This window comes from Halichoerus grypus, chromosome 1 (genome assembly GCF_964656455.1).
Source record: "Halichoerus grypus chromosome 1, mHalGry1.hap1.1, whole genome shotgun sequence".
Taxonomy (NCBI): Eukaryota; Metazoa; Chordata; class Mammalia; order Carnivora; family Phocidae; genus Halichoerus; species Halichoerus grypus.
In genome coordinates, this window is record NC_135712.1 from 69,379,359 (window position 1) to 69,402,601 (window position 23,243).

A 23,243-nucleotide genomic window follows, 5' to 3' on the forward strand; every position below is an offset into this window, starting at 1 on the left:
ATCTCTAAAGTATGATTTTTTTTTTTTAAGTAGCTAATTTAACTTAAAAAAAGAGGGGTGCCTTGGTGGCTCAGTTGTTAAGTGTCTGCCTTTGGCTCGGGTCATGATCCCAGGGTCCTGGGATCAGGCCCCACATTGGGCTCCCTGCTCAGTGGGAGGCCTGCTTCTCCCTCTCCCACTCCCCCTGCTTGTGGTTCTTGCTCTCGCTATCTCTCTCTGTCAAATAAATAAATAAAATCTTAAAAAAAAAACAAACAAACAGAAACAAAACCCTCTACTGGGACCATATTTTTTTTAATCACTTTAAAAATCTCTGTGAGGGGGGTGGGGGGATGGGTTAGCCTAGTGATAGGTATTAAAGAGGGCACATATTGAATGGAGCACTGGGTGTTATATGCAAACAATGAATCATGGAACACTACATCAAAACAAACAAACAAACAATCTGAAAACCAAAAAAACAATCTCTATGAGGGGGGTCTGGCTGGCTCAGTCAGCAGAGCATGTGACTCTTGATCTCAAGGTTGTGAGTAAAGCCCCATACTGGGTGAAGGGCCTACTTAATAAAAAAAATAAATACATTTTTTAAAAATCTCTGTGATACACATATGTAGATACATATGTCACAAAATGACCTAATTCTGGTGGGGGGATGGATTAAACAGGTGATTAAGGAGTGTACTTGTCATGATGAGCACAGGGTGATGTATGGAACTGCTGAATTACTACACTGTACACCTGAAACTAATATAACACTATATGTTAAGTAACAAGAATTAAAATAAAAACTTAAAAAAAAAAAATACAAAAAACCCAAAATGACCTAATTTTTAAAAGACCGACCTTACCTCCCTCTGTTCCTAAAGTTCCTATTGTACATAAATTTTCTCTCGTTTTGGGAAGATTCCTTTTTTTTTCTTTTTGGTGGAGGAAGGAAAATTATACTTACAAAGAGAACTTTCAGAATTGCCTGTAGATAAACAACATTTTCCAAGATTTTAACTTTTATTTTGGGTAGAAACACAGACCTGGAGAAAGCCTTGAAAAGTCACAGGGTGTAGCCTTAAGACAAGCTCAGTGACTTTGGTAAACCTATGAAAATTCAGGATTTAAAATTTTCTTTCCTTAAAAATGTATTCACATTAAAACATGGTTATAACTACCAACTAGATCTGGTAGTTCTATTTATTTTATTTTACTGGCTATCAAAAAATCTCATGTCTTTAACTCAAAGCATTTCTGCTCAGTCTCGCAGAGAGAAAAGAACTAGTTGGTATATAGCCTTTATATAAACTGTTTATAACTGGCGAAATAGAATCTTGCCTTGCCTTTCTCTAGACAAAACAGTCTAATTCCTTTAACTTTTTCCTTATGAGGTAAAAGACAATTTTTCTGATGAGTTTTAATTTCTTACTCCACGATTTACTCTTTTCAATTTTATCCCAGTCTAAAGTTCTAGTCTCAATCAATTCTTTCCTGTGAAAGAAAGGATTTAGACTGGCATCCTCTCCTCCTATACTTCCCTGCTAACCATCTTACTACCTAAGTCCACTTCATACACACCTGGGAATTGATCTCCTTTCCCAAAATCGCATAGGGATTATTATACCTAACTCCAAAATCTCCACCAAAGCATTTGTCAAGTAACATTTCAGATCCCAAAAGTATTCCACTAACCTTCTACTTCCAACACAAGTGCATTAAAATATAGCTACCAAGAGTACTACAGTAAAAGACACACCTGTTTATCTGTTAAAAAGTAAAGAAACAGGGGCGCCTGGGTGGCTCAGTCAGTTGGGCATCTGACTCTTGATTTTGGCTCAGGTCATGATCTCAGGGTTGAGACTGAGCCCCATGTTGGGCTCCACGCTGAGTGTGGAGCCTGCTTGGGATTCTCTCTCTCCTCCCCTGCCCCTCCCCACTCACACATGTGCACACTCTCTCTCTCTCTCTCTCTCTCTCTAAAAGAAAAAAAAAAACCCAATACCTAAAAAGACAATGACTTGCAAACAATTCCATTAAGCAACATAACTTGCATCAACAGCTACCAGACAAAGCTTTTTCTATCTAATTCTCATCGCCCACCTTGTTTCAATGAGGTAAGCAGTATATGTTTCTTGCATGTTCATGGCATTTCTTCCAGTTCGCTTTTCTGCTTCTGAAACACTAATTTCGATCTTCTTCAACCAAAAATTACTTTCAGTCATCTGGACAAAAACAAATGGAAGAAGAATGACAACAACAAAACTTTTAAGACAGTATTCAAAAAAAAACAGCTATTTTTATCCATTGTTAGTACATATTACAAGCAAATTTCTTCTATTCCTTGAGTTGTTAGGGGTTGCTAAATGACAGCAGCAAATGAAATACGTCTCAGCAGCATTTTGTAGCACATCAAACTTTTCCAAAAGCTATTTTAACATGTATCACACATTTAATTATTAAAACATAGACGTTTTGTTATGCTGAGTGAAATAAGTCAAACAGAGAAAGACATGTATCATATGACCTCACTGATATGAGGAATTCTTAATCTCAGGAAACAAACTGAGGGTTGCTGGAGTGGGGGGTGGGGTGGGAGGGATGGGGTGACTGGGTGATGGACACTGGGGAGGGTATGTGTTCTGGTAAGCGCTGTGAATTGTGCAAGACTGTTGAATCTCAGATCTGTACCTCTGAAACAAATAATGCAATATATGTTAAGAAAGAAAAAAAGAAGAAGAAGAATGTAGCAGGAGGGGAAGAATGAAGGGGGGGAAATCGGAGGGGGAGAAGAACTATGAGAGACAATGGACTCTGAAAACCAAACTGAGGGTTCTAGAGGGGAGGGGGTTGGGAGGATGGGTTAGCCTGGTGATGGGTATTGAGGAGGGCACGTTCTGCATGGAGCACTGGGTGTTATGCACAAACAATGAATCATGGAACACTATATCTAAAACTAATGATGTAATGTATGGGGATTAACATAACAATAAAAAAATTAAAAAAAAAAATAGACGTTTTGTGTAAGTGACCAAGAATAAATCAATATAAAATACCTAAGAAAAAAATCTAAAAGCATATTATACAAAGCTGAATAATCCTCAATATTAAAATCTAATTTTTGGTTTTAACAAAGTCAAATCTCAGTCTTTCAGAAAGAAAATACTATACATATGCCAAAAGGCAAGATTTTCAGCAGATAGGTTAAATTAAAAAAAAAAAAAAAAAGGAGTCGTCGTCTTATATTCAACTTGATTTTTATTTATTTTTTTATTATATCCAACTTGAAATCTGCCTGAACGCCTTGGCAGTGGTTAACAGGCTCCACTTGTGAGACAGCAGCAAGGTCTAGGAGCAGGCTCCTCTCTGCTCCTGCTAACACATCCCCAGGTCTATGCTAAAAAACCAGAAAGAACAAAAAACACACCACTGGTGGTTCAAAGCCTGTATGTGTGGCAAGTGTGCCATTAAAAATACCAAAGTAACTCCAAGTCTAAAAGAGGAAGACAAAGTGAGACCATGTGGTAACTGCTGTGCTTTGGGTTTTTTCCCCTTGCTCTGTCTCAAAGTTCAGAGGTAGGTTTTAATTAAAAATACTGCACTACATTATAACTGAGGGCAGTTTGTGAAGAAAGGTGTGAAAAACTGACAGGAATGGAGCCATTTTAAAAGGGAGCCAAGCAACCACTGCAGAGAAGCTGCCTTATCCGTTTCTGTTCGGACCAGACCAAAACCTTTGGACTAGACAAAACAGCAAATGTTTTAAGTAACTGCTTGAGAAGTCAGCAGAACAAACAACCTGCCCACAAGTCCACAGGTTATGGACTTTCTGAAGACAGAATCTATAGTAAAACAACGTATAACTAAGGGTTTAGCCTTTTTTTCTCTTAACTCGTGTACCTGCTCCGCCCCTTCTTTTTCCTTATAAAAACCCCTTACTTTCACCCTAGAAGCAGGATTCTATTTGGGTTTCTACTGAATTTGTATTCCCCAAATTGCAGTTCTTTAATGCCAAATACACTTGTTTGCCTCTCACTGTGGCCCTTTGTTTTCAGGTTAACAAGAGACAGAAGTAGAAAGATGGTTGCACCAAGAAATAAAAGAAAAAACTACAGTAAAACCCACTGGTGATGATGTATACAGAAAATTAGGGATGCCTGGGTGGCTCAGTCAGTTAAGCGTCTGCCTTCGGCTCAGGCCATGATCCCAGAGTGCTGGGATCGAGTCCCGCATCAGACTCCCTGCAGGGAGCCTGCTTCTCCTTCTTCTGGCTGCTCCCCGCCCCCGCTTGTGCTCGCTCTCTCTCTCTCTCTCTCTCACACAAATAAATACATTTTTTTAAAAATCTTAAAAAAAAAAAGAAAATTAAACCTATGTGCTATGAGGACAGAAAAAGCTATGTGGTATGGCAAAAAATTAAATGATGAATAAATTTAGGAAGTGCCCCCAAAATGCTGAAGAAAAACTGAGAAGATAAAAATGCTAAAAGATGATAAAAAGGCAGAGAACTAAGAAGCTAACCCAAAGGAATAAAATTATTAGTCAACAAAAACAGAAATCACTCAGTTGTCAAATAAGACATTTTTATCAAGTATTAAGTTGTATGTTTAGCTACTGAGAGAAAAAATAAGGAAATACTCCAACCAAAAGTAAGTTCAAGAAATTACATAGGGTATTATGCTGAGCAAAATAAGTCAATCAGAGAAAGACATGTATCATATGATCTCACTGATATGAGGAATTCTTAATCTCAGGAAACAAACTGAGGGTTGCTGGAGTGGTGGGGGGGTGGGAGGGATGGGGTGGCTGGGTGATAGACACTGGGGAGGGTATGTGCTATGGTGAGCACTGTGAATTGTGTAAGACAGATGAATCACAGACCTGTACCTCTGAAACAAATCATACATTATATGTTAAAAAAAAGAAGATAGTAGGAAGGGAAAAGTGACGGGGGGGAAATCGGAGGGGAAGACGAACCATGAGAGACTATGGACTCTGAGAAACAAACTGAGGGTTCTAGAGGGGAGGGGGGTGGGGGGATGGGTTAGCCTGGTGATGGGTATTTAAGAGGGCACGTATTGAATGGAGCACTGGGTATTATACGCAAACAATGAATCATGGAACACTACAGAAAAAACTAATGATGTAATGTATGGTGATTAACATAACATAATAAAATTTTAAAAAAGGAAAAAAAAAAAAGAAATTACATAAGCACAAACCACCCAACATCAGGATTATGAAACCCTCATTGGTTGAGATACACACACACACATACATACATACATACATACATACATATATATATATATAGTTCCTAATTTGGGCCCATAGTCAAACACTTTGATTTATCAGCATCTACTCCAGTGAAAAATACCTCCAATACTGGAAACACATGACTAGTAAAACAAATTAGCTCCCCAGCCAAAAAGATAATGCATCTGAGTCATGAATTTACCCTCATACCATCCAATTACACAGAAGGAAAAAATAAATAAAAGAATAAAATCAGCTACCATAAAAACTAAAGAATGAAAACAGGAACACAACAATAACACCAGAAGGACTTGGAAAATGATATAAAATTGCTTATCCTCTCAGTAAAACACAAAGAGTGCCAAGAATAACTCAACTGGAAGCACAATTGTTAAAAGGATACATTGAACAAACTAGAGATGGACTGACTTGACTGGAAGATGAGCCCAGGGACATGTTTCAAAGAGAGACAGGATAGTTCAGGTGTATTCAAAGCCGACTTCTCATCAGAGTAAAGAATATCATTAAAGAGTGATGCTATACTCAAACCCAGGGAATAACATCCTGAATGTAGATGTTTGATGTGTGAATCACTACTTTCTACCTGACTTAAGACTAACTCCCTAAGATTAAATAAATGTAGAAGATAGACATATTTAAAAGGCTAATGAAATTATTTCCAACTCAAAAAATGAAAATGAATATAATGTTTCAAGTTTCAAAAATGTTGCAAACCACTAAGAAATAGCAAAAGCATAAAAGCAGATAAAAGTGATAAAAGGAACAATAAGAAACTATTAATTCAATAAATATGTCTTGGGTATCTACCTTGCCAGTCATTAGGGATGGAAAGACAGATGACACATGGTGCCTAAAAAAAAAAAGAAAAAGAAACATGGTGCCTGACACTTCAGGAGTTCACTGCTTGCATGAAGAATTCTCAGCCTGCATACTGACGTTCTTTAAGACTAAAAACAAAATGAAAGCTAACCTTAATATAACTTTTAGGATTACAGATGAAAAGAGTTAGTGTTTATGGCATTTGACTTATTTAGTTAATCTTATTTAAATCACATACTAAAGAAAATATATTACATTTATTGTTACACTGAAAATTATAGGAAAAAGATAAAACAGGCCAACAACAACAACAACAACAAAAAAAAAACAGGCCAATTAAGATGAACGCGGAGCTAATTGGAAAAGAAACAATGCAAAGAAAGAAAAATAAAATATATTTGGGCAGTAAAACTGACATTGCAAGAATTCAAATCAGTAAGAACATGAGATAGTTGCAAAGCTTCCGCAGAAGGCTGAGGAAAAAAAGACCAAAAAAGGGTAAAAATGATGAAATATGATCTTAAAAAACCCAAAGAACCAACATCTAAACAATGTTAGTCCTCAAAGAAGAAATTAGAAGAAACAGAAATAATAACTATCTGTATAATTTAAAAGAAAAAGAAATAAGCAAACAAATCTTTCCTGGACTGGAAAAAAGTTCTAAGCCTTCAAACTAAAAGGCATGTGGTCTGTGTATAATGAACTGGAACATTTTAACATCCCAACAAGATTAAGGCAGGAAAATAAGAACTAAGACCCCTACAAAAGAATAAATATCAAATCTGCCTTAGACTCCACAATAAATTCCAAATGACAAAGGAGCATTATGCATAGGGCATGCTTGAAAATATTTAAACATATTAACATACTGTCCCTTCAAAAATACTTAGTCCCAGCACAATTTTTTACAGAAACTGATAAACTATTCCTAAATTTTATATGGAAATACAAAGGGCCTAGAATAGCCAAAAGGATTTTGAACAAGCTGTAGGATCCAGTTTCAAAACTTACTAAAAAGTGAAAGTAATCAAGAGAGTGTTGTATTGGCAGAAGGAAGAAAGATCAATGGAAGAGAACTGAGAATCCAGGGATAAACCCTTACATTTAAGGTCAACTGATTTTTTTTTTTTTTTAGGTCAAGTGATTTTAAAAAACACACCAAGGCAAGTCTTTTCAACATATGGTGCTGAAACCACTAAATGTTCACACCCCCCGCAAAAAAAAGATTCAGACCCTTTACTCACACCACAGACAGAAATTAACTCAAAATGGCCTAGATATAGAGCTAAGACTGAAATTTCTAGAAAAAAACATAGGAGAAAAATCTTTGTGATCTTAGGATATGCAAAGAGTTCTTAGATATAATACCAAAAGCACAATCCATAAAAGAGAAAAGTGATATACCAGACCTCAACAAAATTAAAACCTTTTACTATTCAAAAGACACCATAAAAAGAGGGGTGCCTGGGTGGCTCAGTCGTTAAGCATCTGCCTTCTGCTCAGGTCGTGATCCCAGGGTCCTGGGATCGAGCCCCACATTGGGCTCTCTGCTCCGTGGGGAAGTCTGTTTCTCCCTCTCCTACTCCCCCTGCTTGGTGTTCCCTCTCTCCCTATGTCTCTCTGTCAAATAAATAAATAAAATCTTTAAAAAAAAAAAAAAGAGAGAGAGGCACCTGGGGCTCCTGCGTGGCTCAGTCGGTTAAACATGACTTCAGCTCAGGTCATGATCTCGGGGTTCTGGGACTGAATTGGGCTCCCCGCTCAGCAGGAATTTGGGGGGATGACAGGAATGTTCTAAAACTGGATTGTGGTGATGGTTGCATAACTCTGTAATTTTACTAAAAATTATTGAATTAGATTGAATTTTATGATATATAAATTATACCTTAATAAAGTTGTTTATGGGGGCGCCTGGGTGGCTCAGTCGGTCAAGCAGCTGCCTTCGGCTCAGGTCATGATCCCAGGGTACTGGGATCGAGCCCCGCATCGGGTTCCCTGCTCGGCGGAGAGCCTGCTTCTCCCTCTCCCTCTGTCTGCCACTCTGCCTACTTGTGCTCTCTCTCTATCTCTGTTAAATAAATAAAAATCTTAAAAAAAATAAATAAATAAAGTTGTTTATGCCAACAAATTAGACAATATGGAAGAAATGGATGCATTCCTAGAGATGTATAAACTACGAAAACTGAACCAGGAAGAACTTGGAAAACCTGAACAGACCCGTAACAAGCAAGGAAATTGAAGCAATAATCAAATATCTCCCAACAAACAAGAGCCCAGGGCCAGATGGCTTCCCAGGAGAATTCTACCAAATATTTAAAGAAGAATTAATACCTATTCTGAAACTGTTCCAAAAAATAGAAATGGAAGGAAAACTTCCAAACTCATTTTATGAGGCCAAAGACTCCACCTAAAAGAATTACAGACCAATATCCCTGATGAGCATAGATGCAAAAATTCTCACCAAAATACTAGCCAATAGGATCCAACAGTACATTAAAAGGATTATTCACCACGACCAACTGGGATTTATTCCTGGGCTGCAAGGTTGGTTCAACATCTGCAAATCAATCAATGTGATACACTCCATTAATAAAAGAAAGGACAAGAACCATATGATCCTCTCAATAGATGCAGAAAAAGCATTTGACAAAGTACAGCATCCTTTCTTGATTAAAACTCTTCACAGTGTAGGGATACCTCAATATCATAAAAGCCATCTATGAAAAACCCACAGAGAATATCATTCTCAATGGGGAAAAACTGAGATCTCTTCCCCCTAAGATCAGGAATACAGAAGGAATGTCCACCATCTCCAATGCTGTTCAATACAGTACTAGAAGTCCTAGCCAGGGCAATCAGACAACAAAAGGCATCAGAAATGGCAAAGAAGAAGTCAAACTCTCACTCTTTGCAGATGATATGATACTTTATGTGGAAAACCCAAAAGACTCCACTCCAAAACTGCTAGAACTCATACAGGAATTCAGTAAAGTGGCAGGATATAAAAATCGATGCACAGAAATCAGTTGCATTTCTATACACCAAAAATGAGACAGAAGAAAGAGAAATTAAGAAGTCAATCCCGTTTACAACTGCACCCAAAACCATTAGATACCTAGGAACAAACCTAACCAAAGAGGCAAAGAATCCATACTCAGAAAACTATAGAAGACTCATGAACAAAACTGAGGAAGACACAAAGAAATGGAAAAACGTTCCATGCTCATGGATTGGAAGAACAAATACTGTGAAAATGTCTACGCTACCTAGAGCAATCTACATATTTAATGCAATCCCTATCAAAATACCATCCACTTTTTTCAAAGAAATGGAACAAATAATCCTAAAATTTGTATGGAACCAGAAAAGACCCCGAATAGCCAGAGGAATGTTGAAAAGGAAAACCAAAGCTGGTGACATCACAATCCCGTACTTCAAGTTCTATTACAAAGCTGTAATCATCAAGACAGTATGGTACTGGCACAAAAACAGGCACATAGATCAGTGGAACAAAATAGAGAACTCAGAAATGGACCCTCAACTCTATGGTCAACTAATCTTCGACCAAGCAGGAAAGAATATCCAATGGAAAAAAGACAGTCTCTTCAACAAATGATGTTGGGAAAATTGGACAGCCACACGCAGAAGAATGAAACTGGACTATTTCCTTACACCATACACAAAAACAGACTCCACATGGATGAAAGACCTAAATGTGAGACAGGAATCCATCAAAATCCTTAAAGAGAACACAGGCAGCAACCTCTTCGACCTCAGCAACTTCTTCGTAGACAAACTGCCAAAGGCAAGGGAAGCAAGAGCAAAAAATGAACTACTGGGACTTCATCAAGATAAGCAAGGAAAGGATACAGTCTACCAAACCAAAAGACAACTAACAGAATGGGAGAAGATATTTGCAAATGACATATCAGATAAAGGGCTAGTATCCAAAATCTATAAAGAACTTATCAAACTCAACACCCAAAGAACAAATAATCCAATCAAGAAACGGGCAGAAGGGGTGCCTGGGTGGCTCAGATGGCTAAGTGTCGGCCTTCAGCTCAGGTCATGATCCCAGGGTCCTGGGATCGAGCCCCACATCGAGCTCCCTGCTCCGCGGGAAGCCTGCTTCTCTCTCTCCCACTCCCCCTGCTTGTGTTCCCTCTTTCGCTGTGTCTCTCTCTGTCAAATAAATAAATAAAATTTTTAAAAAAAAAAAGAAACGGGCAGAAGACATGAACAGACATTTCTCCAAAGAAGATACACAAATGGCCAAAAGACACATGAAAAAATGCTCAACATACTCGACATCAGGGTCACATACAAATCAAAACCACAATGAGATACCACCTCACACCAGTCAGAACGGCTAACCTTAACAAGTCAGGAAACAACAGATGTTGGTAAGGATGTGGAGAAAGGGGAACCCTCGTACACTGTTGGTGGGAATGCAAGCTGGTGCAGCCACTCTGGAAAACAGTATGGAGGTTCCTCAAAAAGGTGAAAATAGAGCTACCCTGCAACCCAGCAATTGCACTACTGGTTATGTACCCCAAAGATACAAATGTAGTGATCCGAAGGGGCACCTGCACCCCGATGTTTACAGCAACAGTGTCCACAATAGCCAAACTATAGAAAAAGCCCAGATGTCCATCAACAGATGAATGGATAAAGAAGATGTGGTATATATATACAATGGAATATTATGCAGCCATCAGAAAAAAATGAAATCTTGCCATTTGCAATGATGTGGATAGAACTAGAGAGTATTATGCTAAGCGAAATAAGTCAGTTAGAGAAAGACAATTATCATATGATCTCACTGACATGTAGAATTTGAGAAACAAGGCAGAGGATCATAGGGGAAGAGAGGAAAACATGAAACAAGACGAAACCAGAGAGGGAGACAAACCATAAGAGACTCAATCTCAGGAAACAAACTGAGGGTTGCTGGAGTGGAGGGGGGGTAGGAGGGATGGTGTGGCTGAGTGGACATTGGCAGGATATGTGTTGGGGTGAGTGCTGTGTATTGTGTAAGACTAATGAATCACAGACCTGTACCCCTGAAACAAATAATACATTATATGTTAATAATAAAAAAAGGGGGGAAAAGAAAAAAAAATAAAGTTTAAAATAAAATCCATGAGTGAGGCGCATGGGTGGCTCAGTCGCTGGGCATCTGCCTTCAGCTCAGGTCATGATCCCAGGGTCCTGGGATCGAGCCCCGCATCGGGCTCCCTGCTCCGCGGGAAGCCTGCTTCTCCCTCTCCCACTCCCCCTGCTTGTGTTCCCTCTCTCGCTGTGTCTCTCTGTCAAATAAATAAATAAAATCTTTAAAAAACAAAATAAAATAAAATCCATGAGTCCATACTGAAAAGACAAATAGAAAGTCTGATGAGGAGCAAGATACTTTCAATTTCAAAGTATGTCCCACAAAATATTAATTACAAAAGGGAAAAGAGTTACTTGATATTGAAGACTGGCAGAAAATATGATTCCCAAGTATTGGGCAAATACAAATCACATGTGAACTGCTAAGATGCAACTAGAACATAGCATCACTTTAGTGGCAATTTCTGCCAAAGATGCATAACCTGAATTTAATCATAAGGAAACATAAGCAAACCCAAATTGAGGGGCATTCTACAAAATAACTGGTTTCTAATCTTCAAAGGGTCAAAGTTACCAAAGTAAAGACTGAGAAACTGCCAGATTGAAGGAGACTAAAGAGACGATACAATTAAATGCAATACATGCATCTGGACTGGATCATTTTGCTCTGAAGAACACTATTGGTGCAACTGGCAAAATCTAAACAAAGTTTGAGGATGAGATAGTCATTTATCAATGTTATTTTCCTGATTTTGATGGTAGTACTGTGGCTACATAGGACAATGTCCTTGTTTGCCCCTAAACACTGAAAAGTTTTTAAGTAATCTCTATGCCCAACGTGGGGTTCAAACTCATGACCCCAAAATCAAGAGTTGCAGGCTCCACTGACTGAGCCAGCCAGGAACCCCTCACACTGAAAGTTCTGGGAATGAGATGAGGGAATATCATGCTGGCAGTTCAATTCTCAAATAGTTCATGGGAAAAAGTATCTTCATATTGCCCTTGCTTATAAATTTGATATCATTTCTATAAATGAGATTATTTCAAAAAATTCTTAAATAGTCATAATTACATAAATAATTTTTGTGTCAGTTATGTTTGGGGGAAGAAAACAAGAAAGATACATGTCTTCCAAATCATTAGAGGATAAAACCAAAGAAATTATCGCCCACAAAGGAAAACACAAAAATAGAAACCAGAATAAGAAAGTATAAAACCTCACAGAAGAAAATCAACTAAAAATAAAGCCAGTTAGGATAATGCAAATGTTTTAAATTCCCTATGGTAAACAAGAGAAAGACTTAAAACATAACACAAGGCATAAAAATTATAACATGGAACAAACACAAATACAAATAAACTGAAGTCAAAAGAAATCAGTGATCAGTTTAACATGAGGCCAAGCAGGTAAGCAGGAAAATATAAAATAACTGGAAATCAGGAAAAAATAAAAGTTTGTAATTAGAAGAGCCAAGGATCAATTCACTCTCAGATTAAAAACCAGTTTGCCAGAATCTGAATCCCATCTCTGCCACAGATTAGCTGTGTTAACTCTGGGCAAATTTTTTAATCTCTCTGCCTCAGTTTCCTCATCTGTAAAATGGGGATTACAGTACTTAACCTCATAATGTTATCATCAGAACATTTAATGAGTTAATGCAGGTAGAGTTCTAAAAGTTGCCTGGTGTATAGCAGGAGCTCAAGTATTCCCTATTACTTGTAATTTTAAGTTTTTTTTTAATTATGAAAATAACACAAGCTTGATGTGTAAAAATTGAAAAATAGAAGTAAAATTAAGTAAATATAAGTCACCTGTATCCCACAACCCAGCACTAACCACTGTTAATATACTACTGTTGGTGTATTTCCTTACAATCTTTTTTTTCTACGTTTGATGCTTCTGTGTTACTGAAATAGGTCAAGGTCTGAAGTTTAAGAACTACCCAAAGAATTTACTTTCCTTAGGAGATACGTCTACAATGGCCAAAAGTAGCAGGTATTATGTTAAAAATAATGTATTTATGGGGTGCCTGGGTGGCTCAGTCGTTAAGCGTCTGCCTTTGGCTCAGGTCATGATCCCGGGGCCCTGGGATCGAGCCCCGCATCGGGCTCCCTGCTCGGCGGGAAGCCCACTTCTCCCTCACCCACTCCCCCTGCTTGTGTTTCCTCTCTCGCTGTCTCTGTCAAATAAATAAAAATAAAATCTAAAAAAAAAAAAAAAATAATAATGTATTTACTTAGGCCTATGAGTGAAGCTTACTTCAGTTATAAATAAGAAAAATAGTTATATGACCTGTTTTCTTGTGCTTTTTATCTATAAAAATATGTATTTTAAAAATAGTGATTCAGAAAACATCAAGTTTTTTTTAAAGATTTTATTTATTTGACAGAGAGAGACACAGCCAGAGAGGGGACACAAGCAGGTGGAGTGGGAGAGGGAGAAGCAGGCTTCCCACCAAGCAGGGAGCCCGACACGGGGCTCGATCCCAGGACCCAGAGATCACGACCTGAGCCGAAGGCAGACACTTAAAGACTGAGCCACCAGGTGCCCCAGAAAAATTAATTTTTATTTAAAATAAAATATATAAGTTTGAACAGTTTTTCAGACTGAGTGACAACACATTCATGGTTCATGAAATCAATTTGGTGGTTTGTGATCAATTATTTCTTTTTAATAATAAATAGAAGAAGACTGTCAGAGAGTACTGAATGAAGTAATGATTAAGTATTGCCTCTTGGAACAACACTTATGTATGAAAGGATATGTATGCTGATTAGGTTGTAGAAAATGTATTTTGTACTGTGAGTCACCTTTGAAAAACTCTTGAGAGCTGCTGAGGTAGAAAAATGAGGAAAAAGTTCTTGAATGTGATTTAATCACCTGCTACTAAACTGATACATTCTTTACATTTTCTTTTCCTTTTTCATGTTACTCACCCCCACAAGCCTCAAACCTTGCCCACAGCGCCAGCCTACTCCACTCAGTTCTCTGCTGCCAATCAGTAAAGGTGTCACGGGGCACACCGATTGCTAACCAGTAAGCACCAGTTGCACAAGAACTCTTTGCCCCCACCAGTACTCCCCAGGCCTAGAGTGCGCTCCCTGAAAAATCACTCATGACTCCCTCAGGCAATGATTTTTCTCTGGACAAACACTTAACCATCAACTCAATGGAATTTTCCAGCCTAAAAAGTTATCTTGCTTCCATTCCCTTGCTATTTCATCTCTCTTATGCCGGGACTAATTGCTACTTTCTTGGAGATTGGATTCCTCTCTCATTTTTTCCATTTTCTAAATTATTTTAAATAGAACTGACACTACTTTAAAAAAAAAGAAGAAGAAGAATGCACTCTTCCCTACTGGGGAAGAAGTATGAAAGAAAAAAAAAAGACTTCTCAACAAACAATGGAAAAGAATTAAAGACTCACAGAAAGAAAAATAAGAGACCACAGAAGAGCTGATAGCAGAATTTAAAGAATCCTGATTAATGATGTTTAAAACCAAAGGGGAGGGCGCCTGGGTGGCTCAGTTGGTTAAGCAACTGCCTTCGGCTCAGGTCATGATCCCGGAGTCCTGGGATCGAGTCCCACATCGGGCTCCCGGCTCAGCGGGGAGCCTGCTTCTCCCTCTGACCCTTTCCCCTCTCATGCTGTTTCTCTGTCTCTCTCTCTTTCTCTCAAATAAATAAATAAAATCTTTAAAAAAAATAAAAATAAAAAAATAAAACCAAAGGAGATTTGAGACTCAGTCAGTGCTCGCTTCTATTACCCCTAGGTGTAGGGCAAATGGTACAAATTACTCTCAGCCCAAATCTGCAGTCAAAAATAAGGATGAGGAGGCAAGATTTCTGCATCTCTACACTCCATCTGCATAGATATTTTTGTGGTGAAAAGCTACTTGATAAATCAACACATTTTTAACACTTTCTTTTCTTCTTAAAATTGCAACTTAAACTAAAAAACTTAAATACAGTATTGGCACAATTAACAAGTCTATTTTTAACTTTTTTTTTTTAAAGATTTTTTTTTTTTTTTTATTTGAGAGAGAGAGACTGAGAGAGAGAGAGCATGAGAGGGGGGAGGGTCAGGAGGGTCAGAGGGAGAAGCAGACTCCCCGCCGAGCAGGGAGCCCGATGCGGGACTCGATCCAGGGACTCCAGGATCATGACCTGAGCTGAAGGCAGCTGCCCAACCAACTGAGCCACCCAGGCACCCTTAACTTTTTTTTTTTTTTTTTTTAATGAAGCAGCATGGCTTACTGGAAAGAGCACTGATTTCAAAGCCAGGAGGACCTGGGCTCAAATCCTAGCCATACCACTGACTAGCTTGTGACCTTGGCGAAATTACTTCTCTCCGAACCCCATCTTTATCTGTCTTTTGGGGGTAATTTACAGAATTAAATGAAAAGCAGAGCTTACTGTGCATAGCACCCACAAACAACAAATCTAACTTACCTTTCTGGTCAGACCACATTCCTATCAATAACAGTAACAAGTGGTTATCGTTACTGCAATAGTTCTCAATTGAAAATGGACTGGAGAAGAAGAGGGGATAGAAAGAGGGAAAGGTAGGGGTGCCTGACTGGCTCAGTTGGTACAGCATACGATGACTCTTGATCTCGGGGTCATGAGTTCGAGCCCCACGTTGGGTGTGGAGATTACTTAAAAAAAAGATTTAAGGGGCGCCTGGGTGGCTCAGTCGTTAAGCGTCTGCCTTCGGCTCAGGTCATGATCCCAGGGTCCTGGGATCGAGCCCCGCATCGGGCTCCCTGCTCGGCCAGGAGCCTGCTTCTCCCTCTCCCACTCCACCTGCTTGTGTTCCCTCTCTAGCTGTGTCTCTCTCTCTCTGTCAAATAAATAAAATAAAATAAAATCTTTAAAAATAAATAAATAAATAAATAAAGATTTAAAAGAAAAAAGAGGGAAAGGGAGTAGGTGGCCCTCAAAGGGCGGGCTTGGGGCTTTTGGCAGGGAGGGGACAATGTACAGAGTACATGTGAATGTATATATTTAAACTACTGATTCTGAAATAATCGATACTAAAAATAATTGTCCAAATGGCTTGTGTCTCTAGAATCACAAAATTAAGGAGCTGCTTTAGGAAACCCCATAAGTTTGGTCACTGGTGAATGGTACATTTACAAACATTTTCCTAAAATGTCAGGTAATACAACTTTTACTATATGATAGCATCTTTGGGATTTCAAATATCTTAAACTGAATATATATAGGTTTTTTAATGAGGTACTTATAATTACTTTTAAATTAAGATAAATGGAGTTTATACTATAGTTGTGACTTCATATTAGTTAATTATCTTCACAAAAAAATTACCAAAAAACAAATTTTTTTAAAAGATTTTTTTTTTTTTTTGAAGTAATCTCTACATCCAACATGGGGCTCAAACTTACACTCATGAGATCAAGAGTCGCACGATCTACCGATGAGCCAACCAGGTGCCCCATGAAAATTTTTATCATCATAATCAAATCAAAATTAAACTCATGATGTTGTCAACAAAAGATACGATCCTTGCCTTTTGAAACAATCTAAAATTGCTTTAACATATACCCAAGAGATTGGCAAATATTTTAAGGTCTGAAAACATTAAGTGTTGATACAGAAAGCATCGGGCACTGCTGACGGGAAAAAAAGTTGGTAAAATCACTTTGGAAAGCAATTTGGCACCACCTACTAGGATTCAATGTGCTAATACCCTACAATCCAGCAACCCCACACCTAAATTTGTATTAGACATTTGCACCAAGAGATACGGAAGAAGTTAATGATAGTAATTTTTTTAGAAATAAGCAAGAATCTTGTAATAACCCCAATGTCTGTAAACACAAGAAGAAATTAACTGTAGAACATCTATAAAATGGTAGCCTATAACAGTCGTGAATATAAATGAATTAAGCCACAGCTTGGCTGAATCCCAAAAACATACTGAGTTAAGAGAGGAAGTAAAATTATATCCCCTACGTAAATTTCAAAATCAAGTAAAACAACACGTTGTTTAGGGATACATATGGTAAAATTATAAGAAAAGCAAAAGAACTGTTAATACAAAATGCAGAATACAGGTTACCTCTGTGGTGGAGGGAGTGAGCTGTAACCCAGGAGAACATATGAGCGCTTCAATTATTTTGTGAGATAATTATTTATTCTTTAGTGATGACATACTTCACAATAAGTTTTTTTTAAAAAGGGGAACACAAAAACTAAGTCACAGATGGAAACCTGCATAAAGAGCAAATCATAAGAGCCAAATTTATGAACTAAAAATACACACACTTCTTCACATTTAATATGAGATCCTGACCTTTCCACAAATAATTCTACATTTTGAAAAAAATTAAATGAAAAACTTAAAACTCACCCCAAAAAGTCTTTATGCTACCCTATGTATCTCCACATTTCCCTAAGGCAAAACCTTCAACTACTGTGTATGAAGTTCCTGGTTATCTGGTCTCTAAACTTTAAATAAAGGCTTTCTAGTTACATCCAGCAAACAACTTTAACTTTTCTTTACCCGTATACCATAAGAATGGGCAGTTTTATATTAGCACTAACACCTGTTCCAGAAAAAAGGAAGCAAAATGGATGATCAACGCACACTCTTGGAGAGAATGGTGTCATGTGGAGTGCTGGTTTCTGAAATGCTTCGATTTAACCCGGTCTACCTATCTTGCATTATGCGTGAAAACACTTTGGAATGAAAGCAATTACTAATATAAAATGATGCATTTTCTCCTCTCCTCAAGCAATGAAAATCACTAGGGGGCTTCACAAAGCAGGGGCTTCACAAAGCAGGTCCATGGGATATAGATAACAAACCTCACTCAACTGGGAAATACGGCACTGCCTCCAAGTGAAGAAACTGCAGACAAATACGGAGTTTAGTTTTTTTTTATTTGTACCTCTTCTTGAATCCGACACTTTCTTCAATTTCCTGATGGTGGCACCAAGCCAACCACCCTTTTTAACCCCCAACTTGTTCAAGGCCCCCATTCCCCTCCTTCTCCAGCACCGCTGCCCACTCTCCACGATGCCTCGGCTCGGCCATCGCCTCTGCACAACCCTTCACCAGAATGCCAGGAACAACAGTGTTGCTCTTCTGGTCCAAACCTCCAGGTCCCCCGACCTCTGAACACCGCACCTGCTCCAGCCCGGCGGGTCCCGGGCTCCGACCTCCACGCCCGCGGGACCGCACCCACACATCCCCTCCGCTCCCCGCGCCGCCGCACTCTCGGCCCTTCCCTTGGTCCCGCAGCGCCAGGCGCTCGCCCCTCCCCAAAACCCACTTTTTCCACCGAGCCTCCCCTTCTTTGCACCTGTGGCCCGGCCCTTCCACCCTGCTGTCCCCTCACCGCCGGGCCTTCCCGGCCGAGCCCACCGGGCCCCGCCAGCCCAGCCCAGCTCGGCCCGCTAGGCCCCGACACCAGGCCCCGTGGCCTCTGCCGCCCCTTCTCCTCACCGTGCCCTCCCCGGAGCCCTCGTCTTGGGGCCCTTCCGCTTCCTCACCGACCGCGGCCTGCAGGCCCGCGTCGGGGTGGCCCAGCGGCTCTAGGGGCGCCGGCTGCAACTGCCGCTCGGGATCCCGAGGTGCCTGCTCCATGGCTGCGGTTTGGCGCGGCGGCTCCAGTGCGCCTGCGCCGCCGCGCAGCGCGCCCCGCCCCCTGCTTCTCGGCCCGGCCCGGCTGCGGTCCGCGGTCCGCGGGGGCTGAGACCCACGGAGTGCCCGGCGGGGACTTAGGAAGTGGTCAGCTGCTAAGCTGGGAGACCCAGAAACCCGGGAGAACGGATGGAGGAGAGAAGGGGAGAAAGGCAAGGGGAAGGTGAAGAACAGAGTAGACCCTGGAACCATTCCGGTTGGCGATCACCTAGAGAAAAATTGAGTCTCAAAAAGAAATCCGAGGCCGCGGTCTGACCTTCTCGCCCTCGGCCCCTGTCTCTCCTACCTTGTCGGTTCCATTTTTCCCCCGGAAAGATCAGAGCGCCATAAATTAAAAACTTTCAGCAGTTCGAGTAACACATTCGGCAAAAGGTAGCAGGTGCAAGTTTTTGAGAGAAGTGAAGAAGTGAAGCGTTTGGCCGAAGCGGTGCTTGAGATCTCTTGCGTTTCATAAAGCCCTGGAGATCTCTATCATTTTCTACGAACATGAACATCTCTTACCGAACTTTCGGAACCCGCTTCCTTGACAAGAATTCACTATGGTAACCTAACGGGAAATGCTCACTGGGTGTAGCAGGCTGTGTGGAAGTTGGGGTTCCTTCTATACAAAGTCTGGTCATCAGTTTTTCAAGGAGAGAAACTAATGTTTCTGCCGAAATACTTTGAGGCTGTGACACACAATGTGCTCTTCCTGCAGTGCCTTCTCTGCCCCGCCCCCACTTGGCGTACTTCCCATTCATCCCTAAAATCACAAGTTATAATGTCCAAATGCTAATATCGCTTTGTTAATAAATCAGTTAAGACCTTTCTCGTATTACTTTACAATTATTTATTTATATGTCTAGCTGCCCCAATTGGACTTTGGACTTTTTTAAGGCAAGGTCCCTTTTTTTCCCCCTCTGACCAAACCTAGGACATTTACTCAAATTTCAAAAGGCATTTTATCAGTTTATCAAGGATTGTTCATGCTAAGCAAATTCTAAGGAAACATATTTTTATATTTTTTTTTATTTTTTAAGATTTTATTTATTTATTCATAAGAGACACAGAGAGAGAGAGGCAGAGGGAGAAGCAGGCTCCCCGCTGAGCAGGGAGCCTGATGTGGGGCTCGATCCCAGGACCCTGAGATCATGACCTGAGCCGAAGGCAGACGCTTAACCATCTGAGCCACCCAGGCGCCCAGGAAACATATTTTTAAATCAGAAGACTATTTTATTAATTCATCACAAGAGGGATGGATAGATACCTTCCCAGGGACAGATTTGTAATCATTATCGTCTGCCCTTTTCCCAGTTTTGAGATACTGAAAAAACTAGGTCCTAGAGCCTTTAGGATATTCACTCTGGGCTGGTGACTTCGGTGTCTCATCCTGCAGTAAGAACAAGGAAAGGAGCTCAAGTTTTGACAAAGCATTCACTGAGGAGAGGCCATAGTGCTACATGCTATTTCTGAAAAGAAAAAAAAAAAAAAGAAGGAGAAGAAAACTAAAACAGAGTAGGAACATCTGTTTCCTCTTCATTCTGAGGGGGAGCAGAATACATGACCCCAAAATAGGCCACTTTGGCATGTGCATTATTTTGAGCTGAAAGCAATCAAAACCCAGAAGATTCAAGAAAATTACTTTTACCTCTCCCTTAACTACCTAAAAGAGTTTAGGGAGGCCTGGCCCAGAAAGACTACTACTACCAGAAATAACTTTTCATCTGAGTGACCCATGTGTATGGCAAGGCAAACATCTAATTATCAAACATCTGTTTTTATTGTCCTGGGAAGTACCCTCCTCTCCTTTGAGGCCAGGGCCCCTATCCCATTTCTTAGCTCAGGATGGCGTAAAAGCTTCAATTGCCTGACATTTTCGTCCGTCTCATATTATCGGGCTCCCATACCTACATAATTTATTTTTCTCCTGTTAATCTGTCTTATGTCAATTTAATTAACAGACCAGCCAAAAGAATCTAGAAGGATAAAGGGAAAGTTGCCCCCCACCTTTTACAATTCACAGCTCCTTTTTTGTGGAAAAAAAAAATTCAAGACTGCCTTTGATATTAATTATAAGTTAGCTAGATATAACTTTGTCCCTATATTTTCTTAAGAGATAGCCTTGAAGAAACCAAATTTGGAAAAACAAAAGGGTGCTTGAAGAGTCTAAAATCAGGGCAAAAAGGATTAGATGATCATTTCCCCTTCTTATGTATACCTATAATACATGTTCATTGTGGGAAAATTAGAAAATAGTTATGAATAAAAATAATATAAAATCTCCATACTTCCACACCCAAAGATAAGCACTAACATTTAACATATATCCCTTCAAATATTATACATATATAATAAAAATAGAATCATATTATAGTGTTATAATAATTTATTCACTTAATACAGCAAGAACACCTTTCCATGTGATTAAATATATTTCTACAGAATCTTCTTAAAGACTATACAGTTTTATTGTAAAAAATTACTATAATTTGGGACATCTGTGTGGCTCATTTGGAAGAGCATGCAACTCTTGATCTTAGGGCTGTTAAGTTTGAGCCCCATGTCAGGTGTAGAGATTACTAAAAAAATAAATAAACTAAGAAAATTACTATAATTTATTTAATCTCATAATCCTCTATGGTTATAATTTTTTAAGATTTTACTTTTTTAAAAGATTTTATTTATTTGAGACAGAGAGAGAGAGAGAACATGAGCAGGGGGAGAGGGGCAGAGGGAGAGGAAGAGGGAGAAGCAGACTCCCCACTGAGCAGGAGCCTGACGAGGGGCAGGGCTCTATCACAAGACCCCTGGATCATGAGCTGAGCTGAAGGCAGACGCTTAACCAACTGAGCCACCCAAGCACCCCAAGATTTTATTTTTAAGTAATCTCTACACCCAGCATGGGCCTCAAACTTGCAACCCTGAGATCAAGAGTTGCATGCTCCACTGACTGAGCCAGCCAGGCATCCTTCTATAGTTACAATTTAAGTTGTTCTCAAACTTTACTTTTAGAAACAAAACTGCAACGACCATCCCTCTACATAACATCTTTGTGTACCTGACCTGTTAGTTCCTTAAGCTAAATAGGAATTGGGAGATTTTAAGAGATTTTTATCTAAGCTTTGATAATGCCTGAGGAATTATTTCTGCTCTGTTATATAATACCATATTTCTCAAAAATTATTATTTGTATCCACTAGATAATATGTCTCACCCTTGGGCCTGCCAAAAGCTAACACTCTTTTTGATAAAGAGACAATAACTAGTCTTTAAAAAGCCCAGGGTAGGGGCGCCTGGGTGGCTCAGTCGTTAAGCTTCTACCTTCGGCTTCGGTCACGTCCCAGGGTCCTGGGATCGAGCCCCACATTGAGCCCCACATCAAGCCCCACAGCAAGCCCCACATAGGGCTCCCTGCTCGGCGGAGAGCCTGCTTCTCCCTCTCCCATGCCCTCTGCTTGTGTTCCCTCTCTCACTGTGTCTCTCTCTGTCAAATGAATAAAATCTTTAATAAATAAATAAATAAATAAATAGCCCAGGGTAGGAGAAGAGGTGGTATCTGCAACTTCTTGTCCATCTTTTGGACAACCTGCCATGTAGTGTTGTTGTAGTTTTTTTTAATTCAAGCATTTTTTAATTTTTATCTTATTTTATTTTATTTTTAAGTAAGCTCTTTGCCCAACATAGGGCTTGAACTTATGACCCTGAGATCCAGAGTCACATGTTCTACCGACTGAGCCAGCCAGGCACCCCCCACCCTGCAGTTTTTTTATATATGTGGCACTTCAACATACATTTTCATGATGCCTCTTGCAAGACAAGCATTACTTTCCCCATTTCACAGAGGATGAAGCAGGTTTGGTAACATCTGACAAGGTCACACAGCCATCAAATAAAGGGAAGAGCTGAGATTCAAACCCAAATTTATAGAACATCAGAATCCATGCATTTGGGCCATGCTGCTTTGCATGAAGGAGAGGAAGAAGAGAGACTCTTCCGGAAAAGGAGGAAAATAATTGGCAGAAATTGAGGTTGGAGTCCTCACCTGATAACCTAGAGGTAGAAGTATATTTCCTTGGAAGATAAAGGCAAAGTCACTCTAGTCCGGCTAAAGTCTGGGAAAATCCAATGCTAACTCTATAGACATTTTGGATACAGATCCTCCCTATTTTTCAGATTCAGATAGAGTAAGGATATCCACCACCACCCCCCCCACATACACACCCCTTACTGAGGGAGGGCTTGAGGTTATTTGCTCCAGAGTGAATGGGAAAGTTCTCAGGAGGAGGGATGACTAGCCAGGCTGGCTTTAAGGATGAGTCAACCTCTGTGGGGACATACTCCCCACCTCATCCAGCCAGAGTAACTTCAGTCTCATATCTGAATAGCATGATGTACATTTCC

The 23,243-nt window shown here is 39.7% G+C and overlaps 1 protein-coding gene and 1 non-coding gene across 5 annotated transcripts in view; both read right to left on the reverse strand.

Annotated features, from left to right (window-relative positions):
- Positions 1–18,850, reverse strand: part of SNX4 (sorting nexin 4) — a 73,586-nt gene extending 54,736 nt beyond the window's left edge. The window contains exons 1-2 of one of the 4 annotated variants that reach the window (XM_078067011.1): positions 18,666–18,850; positions 2,086–2,207 (exon numbers count right to left, since the gene is read on the reverse strand). In XM_078067011.1, the coding sequence (XP_077923137.1) occupies positions 2,086–2,207; positions 18,666–18,806 (263 nt within the window). In that variant the 5' untranslated portion in view covers positions 18,807–18,850. Of the gene's footprint in view, positions 1–2,085; positions 2,208–6,066; positions 6,207–7,963; positions 8,147–18,665 lie in introns of those variants that run through there. The other 3 variants (XM_078067038.1, XM_078067016.1, XM_078067027.1) reach the window with 3 other exon arrangements.
- Positions 18,851–22,514: 3,664 nt separating this feature from the next.
- Positions 22,515–22,587, reverse strand: TRNAQ-CUG (transfer RNA glutamine (anticodon CUG)). Its single transcript has one exon. It is a non-coding gene; the product is annotated as a tRNA-Gln (tRNA).
- Between the last annotated feature and the right edge of the window lie 656 nt (positions 22,588–23,243).